The sequence below is a fragment of the Carcharodon carcharias genome, assembly GCF_017639515.1.
Source record: "Carcharodon carcharias isolate sCarCar2 chromosome 29 unlocalized genomic scaffold, sCarCar2.pri SUPER_29_unloc_9, whole genome shotgun sequence".
NCBI lineage: Eukaryota > Metazoa > Chordata > Chondrichthyes > Lamniformes > Lamnidae > Carcharodon > Carcharodon carcharias.
This window is the reverse complement of record NW_024470682.1, coordinates 146,722-165,000: the sequence shown is the minus strand read 5'-3', so window position 1 is coordinate 165,000 and position 18,279 is coordinate 146,722. Positions and strand designations below refer to the sequence as shown.

General features: G+C 45.4%; 2 protein-coding genes across 6 annotated transcripts in view; one reads left to right on the top strand and one right to left on the bottom strand.

Moving 5' to 3' along the window:
* The window catches only part of LOC121274119 (myelin-associated glycoprotein-like), a 48,383-nt gene extending 31,882 nt beyond the window's left edge, over window positions 1–16,501 (top strand). The window contains exons 3-11 of one of the 4 annotated variants that reach the window (XM_041181290.1): window positions 179–427; window positions 3,258–3,545; window positions 4,054–4,311; window positions 11,164–11,445; window positions 11,937–12,218; window positions 13,485–13,581; window positions 14,289–14,373; window positions 14,879–14,983; window positions 15,689–16,501. In XM_041181290.1, the coding sequence (XP_041037224.1) occupies window positions 179–427; window positions 3,258–3,545; window positions 4,054–4,311; window positions 11,164–11,445; window positions 11,937–12,218; window positions 13,485–13,581; window positions 14,289–14,373; window positions 14,879–14,983; window positions 15,689–15,805 (1,763 nt within the window). In that variant the 3' untranslated portion in view covers window positions 15,806–16,501. Of the gene's footprint in view, window positions 1–70; window positions 428–3,257; window positions 3,546–4,053; window positions 4,312–11,163; window positions 11,446–11,936; window positions 12,219–13,484; window positions 13,582–14,288; window positions 14,374–14,878; window positions 14,984–15,688 lie in introns of all 4 variants that reach the window. The other 3 variants (XM_041181288.1, XM_041181291.1, XM_041181289.1) reach the window with 3 other exon arrangements.
* LOC121274120 (myelin-associated glycoprotein-like) overlaps window positions 1–18,279 on the bottom strand; it is a 292,428-nt gene that overhangs the window by 208,111 nt on the left and 66,038 nt on the right. The gene's annotated exons all lie outside the window — the stretch shown is intronic.

The window sequence follows — 18,279 nt, the reverse complement described above, 5'->3', positions numbered from 1 at the left end:
ATGGAGACTCTCTCCATTGAAGTAATATTCTGCTTTTTGATGTCCTGTCCCCTCCCTTGTTGCCTTTCAGGAGTGACGTCAGAGGGATGGTCTATGAAGGCGCTGCCTCGGAGGGCCATCAGCAGCTCTTGTGTGGTTATTCTGTGTAGCTTTGACTTTCCTTCCCACTCTTACACAGCACTGCACGGAGCTTGGTTTAAATATTGGTATAGATGGAAATATACCATCGCATACACCAAAGATCCCAATTATGCGATGGCCACATTCGTGGGACGTGCTAAAATAATCGGCGATTTGGAAAGGAAGAATTGTTCGTTGAGGATTGACAGTCTCAGAGCTGAAGACAGTGATGTGTATTACTTTTACGTGGATGCGGAGGGCTACATAGATCACACTTTTACAGAACCAGTCCAACTCCAGATTCTTGGTAAGTCCCAGTTCCTTTCACAATCAGTCTCTCAGCTCAAGGGGGTCATGTACTCATCTCAGAGCCAGGCAGTCATGGGTTCAATTCCTGCTCCAGGAGATGTCAGAACAAAGTCCAGGATGTGATCTGGTGCAGTACTGAGAGAGTGCTGCACTGTCAGAGGGTCAAAACTGAGAGAGTGCTGCACTGTCGGAGGGTCAGTACTGAGAGAGTGCCACACTGTCAGAGGGTCAGTACTGAGGGAGTGCTGCACTGTCAGAGGGTCAGTACTGAGGGAGTGCTGTACTGTTGGAGTTTCAGCGCTGAGGGAGTGCTGCACTGTCAGAGCGTCACTACTGAGAGAGTGCTGCACTGTCGGAGGGTCAGTACTGAGAGAGTGCCACACTGTCAGAGAGTCAGTACTGAGGGAGTGCTGCACTGTCGGAGGGTCAATACTGAGGGAGTGCTGCACTGTCAGAGGATCAGTACTGAGGGAGTGCTGCCCTGACAGAGGGTCAGTATACTGAGGGAGTGCTGCTCTGACAGAGGGTCAGTACTGAGGGAGTGTTGCACTGTTGGAGGGTGAGTACTGAGGGAGTGCTGCACCGTTTGGGGGTCAGTACTGAGGGAGTGCTGCACCATTGTAGGGTCAATATTGAGGGAGTGCTGCACTGTCAGAGGGTGAGTACTGAGGGAGTACTGCACCGTTGTGGGGTCTTTGCTGAGTGAGTGCTGCACTGTCTGAGAATCATCACTTGTATCAAAACGTTTTTAGCTTCACTGTTGTTCCCACTTCAGCTGCAACTGCTCCACATCCCCATGTGTTAACTGGAGCATGTCAGCCTGGAGTTACGTAGAATTGCAGAGCAGAATCTGCTCTCACACATTGAAGCTGGCAATCACTAAGTGTCCCTCAGTGATGATGTTTTCTGATGGAATGAAACTTGGCAAAGCAGTGGGTCGTGATAAGGAGAGATTGGGCATGAGAGGGGCAGGATCAGGGTGAGGTGGACAGACACATGGCAGATGCAGTTCAACGCAGTGTCATGTGAAGTGACGCACTTTGTCAGGATGAATACAGAAAGATATTGGACAGTAATGATTTGGACAGGTGTAGGTGAGCAGAGAGACCTGGGCGTCTCTCTACACACATTCTGAAAGATTAAAGGGCAACTTGTTGAGGTGATTAAGAAAGAAAATGTCGTCCTCGTGTTTATAGACTGAGGAACCGAGTTAAAAGCAAAGAGATCATGCTGGAACTTTATAAATCACTGGTTAGAACTCAGCTGGAATATTGTTCAGAACGCTGGGCCTCCCCACTTCAGGAAAGATGTAAGAGCTTCAGAAAGGGTGTCCAAGAGGACAAAACAGTAAAAACTGGGAAATAAGAGTACTGTTCCAAACTGGTCTTGTATAGATTAATATAGAACACCAGTAAAACTGGGAAATAAGAGTACCACTCCATACTGGTCTTGTATAGCTTAATATAGAACACCAGTAAAACTGGGAAATAAGAGTACTGGTCCAAACTGGTCTTGTATAGTTTAATATAGAACACCAGTAAAACTGGGAAATAAGAGTACTGGTCCAAACTGGTCTTGTATAGCTTAATATAGAACACCAGTAAAACTGGGAAATAAGAGTCCTGGTCCAAACTGGTCTTGTATAGCTTAATATAGAACACCAGTAAAACTGGGAAATAAGAGTACTGGTCCAAACTGGTCTTGTATAGTTTAATATAGAACACCAGTAAAACTGGGAAATAAGAGTACTGGTCCAAACTGGTCTTGTATAGCTTAATATAGAACACCAGTAAAACTGGGAAATAAGAGTACTGGTCCAAACTGGTCTTGTATAGCTTAATATAGAACACCAGTAAAACTGGGAAATGAGACTCCTGGTCCAAACTGGTCTTGTATAGTTTAATATAGAACACCAGGATAACTGGGAAATAAGAGTACTGTTCCAAACTGGTCTTGTATAGTTTAATATAGAACACCAGTAAAACTGGGAAATAAGAGTACTGGTCCAAACTGGTCTTGTATAGCTTAATATAGAACACCAGTAAAACTGGGAAATAAGACTCCTGGTCCAAACTGGTCTTGTATAGCTTAATATAGAACACCAGTAAAACTGGGAAATAAGAGTACTGGTCCAAACTGGTCTTGTATAGCTTAATATAGAACACCAGTAAAACTGGGAGATAAGAGTGCTGGTCCAAACTGGTCTTGTATAGATTAATATAGAACACCAGTAAAACTGGGAGATAAGAGTGCTAGTCTGAACTGTTTTTTTGCTTCTGGGTGGGGAGGACATTGACCAGAATGGGTCCAGAGATGAGGGATTTTAGCTACAAGATTGGGTTGGAGAAGCTGGGGTTGTTCTCCTTGGAGCAAAGGAGATTGAGGGGGGATCTGATCGAGGTGTACAAGATGATGATGGGTTTAGATAAGGTAGACAAAGAGAAGCTGTTGCCATTAGCTGATGGTACAAGGACTGGGGGACACAGATTGGAGGTTTTGGGCAGTGGGGTGATGTGAGGAGCAACGTTTTTACAGAGCGAGTAGTAATGAGCTGGAACTCGCTGCCTACGAGGATGGTGGAAGTGGAGATGATGAACGATTTCAAAAGGAAATTGGACGGACACTTGAGGGAAATAAAATCACAGGGATACGAGGACAGAGCGGGGGGAATGGGACTGATTGGATTGCTCTACAGAGAGACAGCATGAACTGGATGGGCCAATGGCCTCCTTCTGTGTTCTGATTGTCTGTGACCCTATTGAAAAATCAGAGGTCAAATCCAATTTGTTTTCTATTTGTCTGTTAACATCTGGATCATTTTATTACAGATGCTCCAGATAAGCCAGTTATCGTGCTCCTGAAGGATTTACAGGAGGGGACTCCTGCACATATCATCTGTAAATGCCTCTACACCTGCCCTGATAACCACCCCAATCTAACCTGGAGTGAATTGCTGACTTCCTCGGTCAGCACCATCACAGAGAATGGTGGTGATGTTTCCGCTCTACTGACCTTTAACCCTTCGTTCAAGCATCATGGACGAACTCTCCGCTGTACGTGTGACTACCCTCAAACCAGCCATCGAGTGGTCAACTCAGTTACTCTGAGCGTAAAGTGTAAGTATTGGTTAGAACATCCTGCTTGTGATGGAGGGGCAGTCGGTCTCCTATTAAATGAGGCATTGGAGAAGGTGCAAGTGGGATTGAAAAGGATGATTCCAGAACTGAGAGGTTATAATTATCAGGAAAGACTGAACAAGCTGGGATTCTTTTCTCTAGAAAAGAGAAGGCTGAGGGGGTGACCTGATCAAGGTCCTTAAATTGATGAAACAGTTTTGATAGGGTCGACGTGGAGAAGATGATTCCACTTGTCGGAGTGACGAAGAGCTAGGGGCCATCAATATAAGATCATCACTAATGAAATGGTGCACACTGCTAACAATAAGCATTCATGGTGGAGGGAGTGAATGTTGAAGATGGTGGGTGGGATGCCGATCAATCGGGCTGCTTTGTCCTGGATGGTGTCGAGCTTCTTAAGTGTTGTTGGAGCCGCACCCATCCCGGCAACTGGAGAGAATTCCATCACACTCAGTGTTTAATGTGTTGATAATTTTGTATTTGAAAGATTCTCCTCACAACACGTCTGTCAGCATGACACTGGAAAAAGGAAAGGTGATTTCTCTAAGTTGTTCCAGCGACGGGAATCCAGCAGTCCACAATTTCACCTGGTTTAAGACCTGCCAAGGAAAGGTGACGAATCTGGCGCTCGCTGGTCAAACTATTACGGTTCCTTATGGATTTGAAGAGGAAATCTCCTACTACTGTGAAGCAACAAGTATCCTGGGCAGTTCCCAGTCTCTGCCCATTAGAATTCCCACTGAATGTGAGTAATTTCAATCCTGACTTTTCAACAATTCCACATCTTGTCCAAACTCCAAGGTGAACCAAATCTCCCCTTGGGTGTTGCTGAAAACATGCTGTCGAAGGTTTCAATCTCATCAGGACAGAGTCACGAGAAAACCCAATCTCAAAGGGAACAGCCATTTTTGATGCAGGGGAAGAGGGCGTGCTGATTGGCTGGCAAGTCGACATTTCTCCACAGTTTGTTCACAATTCTCAGTGATGGTGACGGTGAAAATACAAGATTGTTGTAAAAACCCATCTGGTGCACAAATCTCCTTTAGGGAAGGAATTCTGCCATCTTTACCCGGTCTGGCCTACATGTGACTCCTGACCCACAGCGATGTGGGGGAATCTTAACTGCCCCTCTGAATGGGCCGGGCAAGCCACTCGGTTGTATTCGAGCGGGCGGCTCACCACCGCCTTCTCAAGGGGCACCTAGGGATGGGCAATAAACGCTGGCCCTGCCAGTGATGCCCACATTACTGAATGAATTCCAATAGAAGAGGAATCCTCCCATTCTAGAGATTGGTGATCCATACACTAGGCTGACATTCCCAGTCATTCAATAATCAGCCTGTACCCCCATTCAATCAGATCACGGCTGGTCTGTATCTTAACCCCATCCACTCACCTGGTTCCTCAAACCTTAACCACGCCCCGACCCAACAGAAATCTCCCAGTCTCAATTTTGAAATTTACAACTGACCCCTCCCAGCGTCGACAGCTTATCTGGGGGAGAGAGTTCCAGATTTCCACCCCCCCTTTGTGTGAAGAAGTGCTTCCTGACATCACCCCCTGAACGGCCTGGCTCCAATTTTAAGATTCTGCCCCCTTGTTCTGGACCCCCCCACACCACCAGGGGAAATAGTTTCTCTCTGTCGGCCCTATCGAATCCTTTAATCATCTTATACCCCTCGATTAGATCACCCCTTAATCTTCGAGACTTGAGGGAACACAAGCCTGGTCTGTGCAACCTGTCCTCGGGATTTAACCCTTTCAGCCCCGGGATCATTCTGGTGACTCTGCCGAAGCCCCTCCGAGGACAATATACCCTCCCTGAGGGGTGGGACCCACAACTGAAGCCAATAACTGCAGGTGGGCTCTGAGCAGAGATTTATAACCTGACGCATCACTCTGACCCTCTTTGTATTCCCGCTTCCTTGGGGTAAAGGCCCCTATTCCATCGGAATTCTCTATTGCTACGGTGTGACTGACACGGGATATATTAAGGGGAGGTTTTCCTCTGAACTGTATCTCACAGATGGTGCGGTCATACTGCCAGAGTCCAGGTGTACACAGTATCTGACCAAAACAAAAACAGAATTACCTGGAAAAACTCAGCAAGTCTGGCAGCATTGGCGGAGAAGAAAAGAGTTGATGTTTCGAGTCCTCATGACCCTTCAACAGAACTAGGTGAATCCAAGGAGAGGGGTGAAATATAAGCTGGTTTAAGGTGTGTGTGTGTAGGGGGTGGGGGTGGGGTGGGGGGGCAGTGGGGTTGGGTTGGGGGAGAGAAGTGGAGGGGGGTGGTGTGGTTGTAGGGACAAACAAGCAGTGATAGGAGCAGATCATCAAAAGATGTCACAGACAACAGAACAAAAGAACACAGAGGTGCTGAAGTTGGTGATATTATCTAAACGACTGTGCTAATTAAGAATGGATGGTAGGGCACTCAAGGTATAGCTCTAGTGGCGGTGGGGGAGAATAAAAGATTTAAAAATAATGGAAATATCCTCAACCCTCACCTATGGCACCTCCCCATGCCCACGTAAAAGATGTAGCACCTGCCCCTTCACATCCTCTCTCCTCACCGTCCAAGGACCCAAACACTCCTTTCAAGTGAAGCAGCATTTCACCTGCATTTTCCCCAACTTAGTCTACTGTATTCGTTGCTCCCAATGTGGTCTCCTCTACATTGGAGAGACCAAACGTAAACTGGGCGACCGCTTTGCAGAACACAAGAATGACCCAAACCTTCCTGTCGCTTGCCATTTTAACACTCCACCCTGCTCTCTTGCCCACATGTCTGTCCTTGGCTTGCTGCATTGTTCCAGTGAAGCCCAACGCAAACTGGAGGAGCAGCACCTCATCTTCCGACTAGGCACTTTACAGCCTTCCGGACTGAATATTGAGTTCAACAACTTTAGGTCTTAAGCTCCCTCCTCCATCCCCACCCCCTTTCTGTTTCTTCCCCCTTCCTTTTGTTTTTTTCCAATAAATTATACAGATTTTTCTTTTCCCACCTATTTCCATTATTTTTAAATCTTTTTAAATCTTTTATGCTACCCCCACCCCCACTAGTGCTATACCTTAATTTCCCAACCATCCATTCTTAATTAGCACGTTCGTTTAGATATATATTACCAACTTCAACACCTCTGTGTTCTTTTGTTCTGTTGTCTGTGACATCTTTTGATGATCTGCTTCTATCACTGCTTGTTTGTCCATACAACAACACCCCCCTCCACTTCTCACACCCCACCCAACCCCGCCGCCCTCCCCCACCCCCCCAACACACACACACACACACACACAAACCAGCTTATATTTCACCCCTTCCTTGGACTTATCTAGTTCTGTTGAAGGGTCATGAGGACTCGAAACATCAACTCTTTTCTTCTCCGCCGATGCTGCCAGACCTGCTGAGTTTATCCAGGTAATTCTGTTTTTGTTTTAGGTTTAATACATGATCTCAGAATAAATGATCCCCTGGAAAACAGTGACCATAACATGGTATAATTCAGCATTCCGTTTGAGACTGAGAAACTTGGGTCGGAAACAACTGTGCTGGACTTAAATAAGTGTAATTACAAAGGAATAAGGGCAGGGTTGTCTGGAGTGGACTGGGAAAGGGGTTTAGCAGAAAAGATGGTGGATGAACAATGGCAGATCATTAAGAAAATAGCTCATGACTCACAACAAAGATATATCCCAGTGAGGAAGAAGGATTGTAGGAAGAGAATAAACCAACCACGGTTAAGCAAAGAAGTTAAGGTGTGTATCAAATTGAAAGAAAAAACATGCAGCACGACAAAGATTAGTGGTAACCCAGAGGAATGGGACCGTTTTAAAAACCAACAGAAGATGACCAAAAAATAAATAAAGAGGGAGAAAACTAGGTAAACTAGCAAATTATAAAAAAAGGACAGTAAAAGCTTCTTTAAATATATAAAAAGGAAGAGAGAGACCAAAGTGAACATAGGCCCCTTAGAGAACTAGGATGGGGAAATAATAATGAGAAACCAGGAAATGACAGAGGAGTTGAATAAATACTTTGCATCAGTCTTCACGGTAGAACACACTAATAGCATTCCAAAAATACTAAATAATCAAGGGGCAAAAGGGGGGCGGGGGGAGGAAATAAATACAATAACTATTACTAGAGAATAATACTAGGGAAACTCATGAGTCTCAAGGCTGATAGGTCCCCTGGACCTGATAGGTTGCATCTTAGGATATTAAAGGAAGTAGATGCAGAGATAGTGGATGTACTGGTTTTAATCTTCCAAGAATCTGTAGATTCTGGGAAAGTCCCAGAGGATTGGAAAACTGCCAAAGTAACACCCGAATTCAAAAAGGGAGGGAGACAACAAACAGGAAACTATAGGCCAGTTAGCTTAACATCTGTCATTGGGAACATGTTAGAGTCCATTATAAAGGATGTAAAAGCAGACTATTTAGAAATGCATAATTTAATCACACACAGGCTTCATGAAGGGGAAATCATGCATGACAAATTTATTAAAATTATTTGAGGAGGTAACAAACAGGATAGATAAAGGGGAACCAGTAGATGTAATATATTTGGATTTCCAAAAGGCTTTCAGTAAAGTACCACATACAAGGCTACTTAATAAGATAAGAGCCCATGGTGTTGGGGGTACTATATTAGTATGGATAGAGGATCGGCTAACTAATAGAAGACAGAGAGTTGGAATAAGGGGGGGCATTTTCAAGATGTCAACCTGTGGATTGCCACAGGGATCAGTGCTGGAGCCACAATTATTTACAATATATATTAATGACTTGGATGAGGGAAATTAATGTACTTTCACCAAGTTTGCGGATGACACAAAAATAGGTGGGATGGCAAGCGGTGAGGGTGACACAAAGAGTCTACAGAGGGACATAGACAGGTTCAGTGAGTGGGCATCAACTTGGCAGATGGAATATAATGTGGGAAAATGTGAGCTTCTGCACTTTGGCAGGATGTATAGAGGAGCTGAATATTATTTCAATGGAGAAAGACATTGGAAAGCTGAAGCATAGAGGAATTTGGGGGTCCTCAAAAAGCTAACATACAGGTTCAAGAGTTAAAAGGGAAGGCAGGTGGAATGTTGGCCTTTATTTCAAAGGGAAAGGAGTATAAAAATAGGGAATCCTTGCTAAAACTATACAGGACACTAGTTAGACCACACCCAGAATACTGTGAGCAGTTTTGGTCCCCTTATCTAAGGAAAGATGTACTGGCATTGGAGGCAGTCCAGAGAAGATTCACTAGCTTGATCCCAGTAATGGAGGGATTTTCATATGAGGAGAGGTTGAGTGGGTTGAGCCTGTACTCATTGGAGTTTAGAAGAATGAGATCTGACCTTATTGAAACATATAAGATTCTTAGGGAGCGTGACAGGGTAGATGCTGAGAGGTTGTTTCCCCTTGTGGGAGAGTCTAGGACCAGAGGGCATAATCTCAGAGTAAGGGGTCACCCATTTAAGACAGAGATGTGGAGGAGTTTCTTCTTTCAGAGGGTAGTGAATGTGTGGAATTCTTTACTGCAGAGAGCTGCAGAGGCTGGGTCATTAATTATATTCAAGGCTGAGATACGCAGTTTTTTAATCAGTCAAGGAATCAAAGGCTATGGGGAAGAGGCAGGAAAGTGGAGTTGAGGATCGTCAGATCAGACATGGTCTCATTGAATGGCAGAGCAGAGTTAATTGGCCGAATGGCCTCCTTCTGAACTGACGTCTTGTGGTCTTATGGCCTTATGACCCTCCAACAGTGCAGATCTCCCTAATTACTGACCCTCCGACAGTGCAGCACTCCCTCAGTACTGACCCTCCGAAAGTGCACCACTCCCTCAGTACTGACCCTCCGACAGTGCAGCACTCCCTCAGTACTGACCCTCCGACAGTGCAGAGCTCCCTAATTACTGACCCTCCGACAGTGCAGCACTCCCTCAGTACTGACCCTCCAACAGTGCACCACTCCCTCAGTACTGACCCTCCGACAGTGCAGCACTCCCTCAGTACTGACCCTCTGACAGTGCAGCACTCCGTCAGTACTGACCCTCCGACAGTGCAGCACTCCCTCAGTACTGACCCTCTGACAGTGCAGCGCTCCCTCAGTACTGACCCTCCAACAGTGCACCACTCCCTCAGTACTGACCCTCTGACAGTGCATCACTCCCTCAGTACTGACCCTCCGACAGTGCATCACTCCCTCAGTACTGATCCTCCAACTGTGCACCACTCCCTCAGTACTGATCCTCCGACAGTGCACCACTCCCTCAGTACTGACCCTCCGACAGTGCAGAGCTCCCTAATTACTGACCCTCCGACAGTGCAGCACTCCCTCATTACTGACCCTCTGACAGTGCAGCACTCCCTCAGTACTGAACCTCTGACAGTGCAGCACTCCCTCAGTACTGAGCCTCCAAGAGTGCAGCACTACCTTCGTACTGATCCTCCGACAGTGCAGCACTCCCTCAGTACTGAGCCTCCAAGAGTGCAGCACTATCTCAGTACTGACCCTCTGAAAGTGCAGCACTCCCTCAGTACTGAGCCTCCAAGAGTGCAGCACTACCTTAGTACTGATCCTCCGACAGTGCAGCACTCCCTCAGTATTGACCCTCTGACAGTGCAGCACTACCTCAGTACTGACCCTCTGACAGTGCGGCACTCCCTCAGTACTGAGCCTCCAAGAGTGTACACTACCTTAGTACTGACGCTCCGACAGTGCAGCACTACCTCAGTACTGACCTTCTGACAGTGCAGCAATTTCTCAGTACAAACCTTTTGAAAGTGCAGCAATCCCTCAGTACTGACCCTCTGACAGTGCAACAATCCCTCAGTACTGACCCTCCGACAGTGCAGCACTCCCTCAGTACTGACCCTCCGACAGTGCAGCACTCCCTCAGTACTGACCCTCCGACAGTGCAGCACTCCCTCAGTACTGACCCTCCGACAGTGCTGCACTCCCTCAGTACTGACCCTCCGACAGTGCAGAGCTCCCTAATTACTGACCCTCCAACAGTGCAGCACTCCCTCAGTACTGACCCTCTGACAGTGCAGCACTCCCTCAGTACTGACCCTCTGACAGTGCAGCACTCCCTCAGTACTGACCCTCCGACAGTGAAGTACACGCTCAGTACTGACTATGTGGCAGTACAGCTTTGACGGTACCAAGCCTCTAACAGTGCAGCAGGTCCTCAGTACTCACCCTCCAACAGGGCAGCTCTCCCCCAGTACTGACCATCCGACAGTGCAGCACTCCCTCAGTACTGACCCTCCAACAGTGCAGCAGATCCTCAGTACTCACCCTCCAACAGGGCAGCTCTCCCTCAGTACTGACCCTCCGACAGTACAGCACTCCCTCAGTACTGATCCTCTGACAGTGCAGCACTCCCTCAGTACTGACCCTCTGACAGTACAGCACTCCCTCAGTACTGATTCTCTGACAGTGCAGCGCTCCCTCAGTACTGAACTGAAGTGTCTGCCTGAATTAAGTGCATTGTTGTGAAGGAACCTACGTTGATAGCAAACCTTTCACATTCTCAGCGTCTCTGAAAGTGCTTCACAGCCAATGTAAGTAACTGATCTTTATTTGTTTTCAGACACACCACAGAATCTCTCAATTACTTCTCTTGATATGATTAACGCTTCATGGATCAATATAATTGAGGGGAATTCTGCAGTGATCGTCTGCTATGTCGAGAGCTTCCCAGCTTCTAATCTGACGTGGCGACATCTTAATGTCCCAATGAACAGAACAAGTTCCAACAATGAGCTGTGGTTGGTGATTCCTCACGTTACATCCAGGGACACTGGAGACTATCAGTGTGTGGCAGAGAATGAACATGGAGCAGTGGAGGGATTCATAACCATTGCTGTGGAACGTGAGTGTACACAGACTTCAACATCTCTTTCAGATTTGAACACATATACACAAATGCACTCCCACACGCACACACAAACACTCACTGCACTGGAGTCTCGGTATCAGCTCCAATTCTGGATGGAACGAAGGTAAACTCCAGATCAACAAGACCCTGAATTGGATGAGCAACCTCCTGAACAGAGAATTGTAGATTTACCCCTCTGTGCTCCATCGATCAAATACAATTCATTGCCTGTCATGCCCTTGGCGAAATCCTGAGGATGTGAATGGAAGTTTCTTCATTCAAGATTGACTGCACCTCAACTGGTGGGGGAATGCAACTGCAGTGTGACAGTTTACATAGGCAGTGTCCATTATAAATGTGACATAGGAACTAATGCTGAGGAAAGGTGCCTGGAATTGCATTCAGACATCAGATACAAAGAGATGATACATGGAGTCTTGATGTGCGCTGTGCTTGCTCACTCTAAAATGTTTATATGTTTTTAGATGCCCCACAGAATCTCTCAATTACTTCTCTTGATATGATTAACGCTTCATCGATCAATATAATTGAGGGGAATTCTGCAGTGATAATCTGCTCTGTCGAGAGCTTCCCAGCTTCTAACCTGACGTGGCAACATCTTAATGTCCCAATGAACAAAACCAGTTCCAACAATGAGTTGTGGTTGGTGATTCCTCACATTACTTCCAGGGACACTGGAGACTATCAGTGTGTGGCAGAGAATGAACATGGAGCAGTGGAGGGATTTATAACCATCACTGTGGAACGTGAGTTGCACAGAATTCTACATTCTCTTGTTATTAGCACATGGGATATGCGCATTGTTGACAAGGCCAGAAATTATTGCCCATCTGTAACTGCCCCATGAGAAGGTGGTGGTGAGCTGCCTTCTTTAACCACTGCAGTCCATGTGGTGTAGGTACACCCACAGTGCTGTTAGGGAGGGTGTTCCAGGATTTTGACACAGCGACGATGAAGGAACGGCCGATATAGTTCCAAGTCCCAGGGCAGACCACCACCTCATGTTCGCCTCCAAGTCACACACCACAATGACTTGGAACTGTCTTGGTGGAAGAGGTTAAGGGTTTAAAAGGTGCTGTCGAAGGAGCCTTGGTGAGTTGCTGCAGTGCATCTTGTAGATGGTGCACACATTGCTGCCATTGTGTGCCAGTGCTGGAGGGTATGAATGTTTATGCTGGTGGATGGGCTGTCGATCAAACAAGCTGCTCCTGGATGCTGTCGAGCTTCTTGAGTGTTGTTGGAGCTGCACTTATCCAGGCAATTGGAGATTATTCCATCACACTCCTGACTTGTGCCTTGTTGATAGTGGACAGTCTTTGGGGAGTCAGGAGGTGAGTTACTCACCGCAGAGTTCCCAGCCTCTGACCCGCTCTTGTAGCCAAATTATTTCCTGTTGCCAGGTTGTTGCCAGGGCCAATAGCCTTTGCTGTATCCAGTATCATCAGCTGATTCCTGATGTCACGTGGAGTCAATCGAATTGTCTGAAAGCTGATATCTGTGATGCTGGGACCCTCTGGAGGAGGCCGAGATGGATCATCCACTCAGCACTTCTGGCTGAACATGGTTGCCAATGCTTCAGCCTTGTCGTTTGCACTGATGTGCTGAGCTCCCCCATCATTAAGGATAGGGATATTTGTGGAACATCCTCGTCCTGTTAGATCTTTAATAGTCCATCACCATTCATGACTGGATGTGGCAGGACTGCAGAGCTTAGATCTGACCCGTTGGTTGTGGGATCGCTTTGCTCTGTCTATAGCATGTTGTTTCCGCTGTTTGGCGTGTATGTAGTCCTGTGTGTCACCTCAGCAGCTTGGCACCTCTGTTATATGTGAATCCTCCTTATAGAAACCTGCATGTACATGGATATTATCAATAAATATTACATAGATAAATGTTATTTGAATAGACCTTTCATGCATAGACAATATCACTTCACAAGTTCAGAATTACTACATGTACATAGGGAACCATTCTCATACTGTACCGGAGTCATTCATTGGCTGATTTTACAGGGCGAGATTCCAATGAATGGAAAGCAGGATTGCTTGGAGCTGGAATCTGTTTGAGTGTTGGACTGAGTGGATTCTTCATCTTCATGTGTGTGAGAAAGTAAGTGTGAAGGTTTAATTGGTTGTCTTTGAACATATTTTCTTAATCCTTCTCTCCTTATAGAAAGAACTTGCATTTCTATAGCACCTTTCACAACCCAAAACCCTTCACAACCCCTGAAGAGCTTTGATGTTAACTCACTGTTTAACATCTCATCCAACACTCAATGTTTCACAACTCAGTCCTGTAAAAGGCAGTGTTGACCTGGACCATAAAATACCTTGTGACTTCCTGAGGATGTGAAAGGGGATATATAAATGAAGACATTTCTTTTGTTAGTGAATGCAATCTCTTTCCATTTTCACTGTCTAATTCACACTCTCTCTTAGCTCCACTTCTGCTCTCCTTCTCATTCTCTCTCTCTCATTCGCTCTCTCTCTTAACTCCACTAATGTTCTCCTTCTCATTCTTTCTCTCTTGCTCTTACACGTTGTTCAGTCTCTCACATTTTAAAGTAGCGCTGAGCAACATCTGCTCCTTCAGAAGATCCACCTCAACACCTGGAGTGAGCAGTGAATTGAAACTCGCTCAACGACTGCTCAGCTTTACACAGGAATCATGTCACAGAGTCAGGACACAAAGGGTTAACAGTTTGTTTCAACACAACACTAAGGCCCTACGTTTCATTGAAAGGGTTTTCACAATTGTTCCCCGATTCCTGATTTGACTCACAGAGACACATCAACCCTTTCTCATTAAATACACAGAGGGAGCAGCACAGGAAGAGGTCATTCAGCCCAAGCAGAGCGTATGGGCAGTTCCCCCCCAGGCGAGCAGTCGGACAGGTACTGGGTAAGTAACGGAATGATTGGAATTCTCTTCCACGACCAACACCGTCCTTTGTTTTGACTTTATAAAGACAGATTCCAATGATTGATGCCTTTGAAAGATTTCTACTGATTATTGAGATCTGGGTGTGAGGCTCAAGACTGTTGTACAGAACATCTTTCTGGTTAAATTATGCAGACAGGTTACACACAGTCTACGATTATATTCCCTCGGGTCTAGAAGATTAAGGAGTGATCTAATTGAGGGGTTCAAAATGATTAAACACTCGATAGGGTCGATATAGAGAAGCTATTTCCTTGGGTGGGGGTGTGTTGTGGGGGTCGGGTGGAGTCCAGAACAAGGGGGCTGGAACTTCAGATTGGAGCCAGGCCGTTCAGGGGTGATGTCAGGAAGCACTTCTTCACACAAAGGGGAGTGGAAATCTGGAACTCTCTCCCCAATAATCAAACCCAACACCGAATACACATCATGTTGATTGTCACTCTGTCCATTTCCATCTCTATTACAGAAGAGAGGCGAGGGGAAAGCAGGAATCAAATCGAACCATTGTGTTGATGAATATCGAGGTCCTGTTTATGAAAACTGTGAGCGTGGTTGGGCTTTGAGGAATCAGGTGAGTCACACACCACAGGATCCCCAGCCTCTCAGCTGCTGCAGTAGCCTGGTTATTGATATGGCTGCTCCAGTCCTGTATCTGCAATGTTTCATACAGTCACTCCCAAACCCAACCAAACTCACACCCAACACCGTTCAGTATCAATAATCACACCCTGTTCAGGATCAATAATCAAACCCCGTTCAGTATCAATAATCAAACCCCATTCAGAATCAATAATCAAACCCCGTTCAGAATCAATAATCAAACACTGTGCAGAATCAATAATCAAACCCCGTTCAGTATCAATAATCAAATCCCATTCAGAATCAATAATCAAACCCCGTTCAGAATCAATAATCAAACCCCGTTCAGTATCAATAATCAAACCCCATTCAGAATCAATAATCAAACCCTGTTCAGAATCAATAATCAATCCCAGTTCAGAATCAATAATCAAACCCTGTTCAGTATCAATAATCAAACCCCTTTCAGAATCAATAATCAAACCCTGTTCAGAATCAATAATCAAACCCCGTTCAGTGTCAATAATCAAACCCCGTTCAGTATCAATAATCAAACCCCGTTCAATATCAATAATTAAACCCGGTTCAGTATCAATAATTAATGTATCTATTATGGGTGGAATTTTCGATTTGGATCAATAATACTAAACACTGATCACTCTGATTGTCAATCTGATCATTTCTGTTTCTATTACAGAAGAAAGATGAGAAGGATCTGGAAATGAAATCTATCCGCGGACTCAATCCTGATACAGATGATGATCTTTACGCAAACTGTGATTTTGCCGAGTATTCTGTTTATGGGAATTTATAAACTGAGCAAGAATGAGACACACACAGTGTGGGGAGAATACAGAATGGGAGAATCATTCAAAACTCCAAGTTACCTTCCTAATATCCACAGGAACTCACTCCCAGGAAATAGACTTAAACCTCTTGTTACAATCTGATGGAATTTCTTCGGAATGATCTATCCAGGATGGTTGTCTGTGGGTTTCAATTTGAACATCCTCCTTCAGAATTGTCCCTCACTGTTGGAAACATCCTTCTCTCCATTCTGATTGTAAATGTCTTTAGATATTGTTCGATGATGTACCAGGACAGGACGGACAAATTAAATCCCGTGTCTGTGATTATGAGTTAATTTTCATTCTGTTATTCACCTTCCTGTCTGTCAGTGTTTACAGAATATTCATCAGCCAGTGTAGACTTCAGGAAATGCAGGATCGGTGGATAATTGCAGCAGAGGAGATTGGTAAAATTTACTCACCATTTTGTAGTCAAATGTATTTTCAGATATATATTTGGATTTTACACTTCATCGTTAAACAGCGAAACGAACAACAATCTGGGAAACAGGGAAACAATTTGATTGGAGATTTGAGAAATTCCCTGCAGCTTAGAGGATAACAGATGTGCTACAGTGCCACCACTGGTGGGAGGACATCATTTCAGCGTGACATGTTGACATTGATGTTGCCAATAAACATAGGAAATTATGATGTGAAAACTTGGTTGCAGGTTTATCTTCTTCAATATGTCATGGATGGATGAGACAGCTTTGATAACAGAATGAGATATAGCTGCAATAAACCACTATTTAAGTCTTTCACACTTGGAGAGTACAATTAGCATCCATCCTGATGGCTGAGTGGATGGGTGGACTGTGTGATGTGTAACAGATTACAGAGACCAACATCCTCGATCCTGGTTCCACTCTGTGTTTGATGAGATGCTTGAATCAAAGATTGCGAAAATAAATAATCCTCCTGCATTGATCTGTAACTGGTCATTTCCTCTGTTAATGCCCTGAGGACAGAATTGTGTTCGAGGTCCAAAATCAGACACATGCTTTGAATGCCCATTGAATAGGAACAGGAGGAGGCCATTCAGCCCCCTTGAGCCTGCTACACAGGAACAAGAGGGCACCTGAAATAAAAACAGAAAATGCTGGAGAAACTGAGTAGGTCTGGCAGCGTCTGTGGAGAGATAAACAGAATTAGCATTTCAAGTCCGTATGACCCTTCTTCAGAGTCTCAAAGCAATAACTCTGTTTCTCTCTCCACAGCTGCTGCCAGACCTGCTGAGTTAATGCAGCATTTTCTGTTTTTATTTCAGATTTACAGCATCTGCAGTATTTATTTTTAATGAGAGTAGGACATTCAGCCTCTTGATCCTGTTTCACAGGAACAGGAGGAGGCCCATTCAGTCCCTCAAGCCTGTCACACAGGAACAGGAGGAGGCCCATTCTGTCCCCTTGAGCCTGTTACACAGGAACAGGAGGAGGCCCATTCTGTCCCCTTGAGCCTGTTACACAGGTACAGGAGACCCATTCAGCCTCCACAAGCTTGTTACACAGGAACATTAGGGGCTCCTTTCAGCCACTCAAGCCTGTTCCACATGAACAGGACCAAAAACAAAAATAGCTGGAAAAACTCAGCAGGTCTGACAGGATCTGCGAAGAGGAACACACTTGACGTATTGGGTCTGTATGACTCTTCATCAGAACTAAGGGAATCGAGAAATGAGGTGACGTTTTAGCTGGTAGAAGGGGGTGGGGCAGGTAGAGCTGGATTGTGGACCAGTGATAGGTGGAGGCAAAGAAGAGGTTGCCAAAGATGTGATAGACAAAAGGACAAAGGGGTGTTGACGGTGGTGATATTATCTGAGGAATGTGCTAATGGGGACATTAAGGGTAGAAAGCAGGACGAGCAAGTGACAGATAGTCCTAGTGGGGGTGGGGTGGGGGGAAAGGATTGAAATAGGCTAAAAGGTAGAGATAAAACAACAGATGTAAAACATTTAAAAATAATGGAAATAGGTGGGAAAAGAAAAATATATAAATTAAAAAAAATATTAAAATTTATAAATTATTGGAAAAAGGAGGATCAGAAAGGGGGTGGGGATGGAGGAGAGAGTTCATGATCTGAAATTGTTGAACTCAATATTCAGTCCGGAAGGCTGTAAAGTGCCTGGTCGGAAGATGAGGTGCTGTTCCTCCAGTTTGCGTTGAGCTTCACTGGAACAATGCAGCAGGCCAAGGACGGACATGTGGGCATGAGAGCAGGGTGGGGTGTTAAAATGGCAAGCGACAGGGAGGTCTGGGTCATGCTTGTGGACAGACCGAAAGTGTTCATCAGAGCGATCACCCAGTCTGTGTTTGGTCTCTCCCATGTAGAGGAGACCACATTGGGAGCAGCGACTGCAGCAGATTAAATTGAGGGAAGTGCAAGTGAAATGCTGCTCCCAATGATGCTCCCAATGCACACGAGCCTTTTACACAGGAAC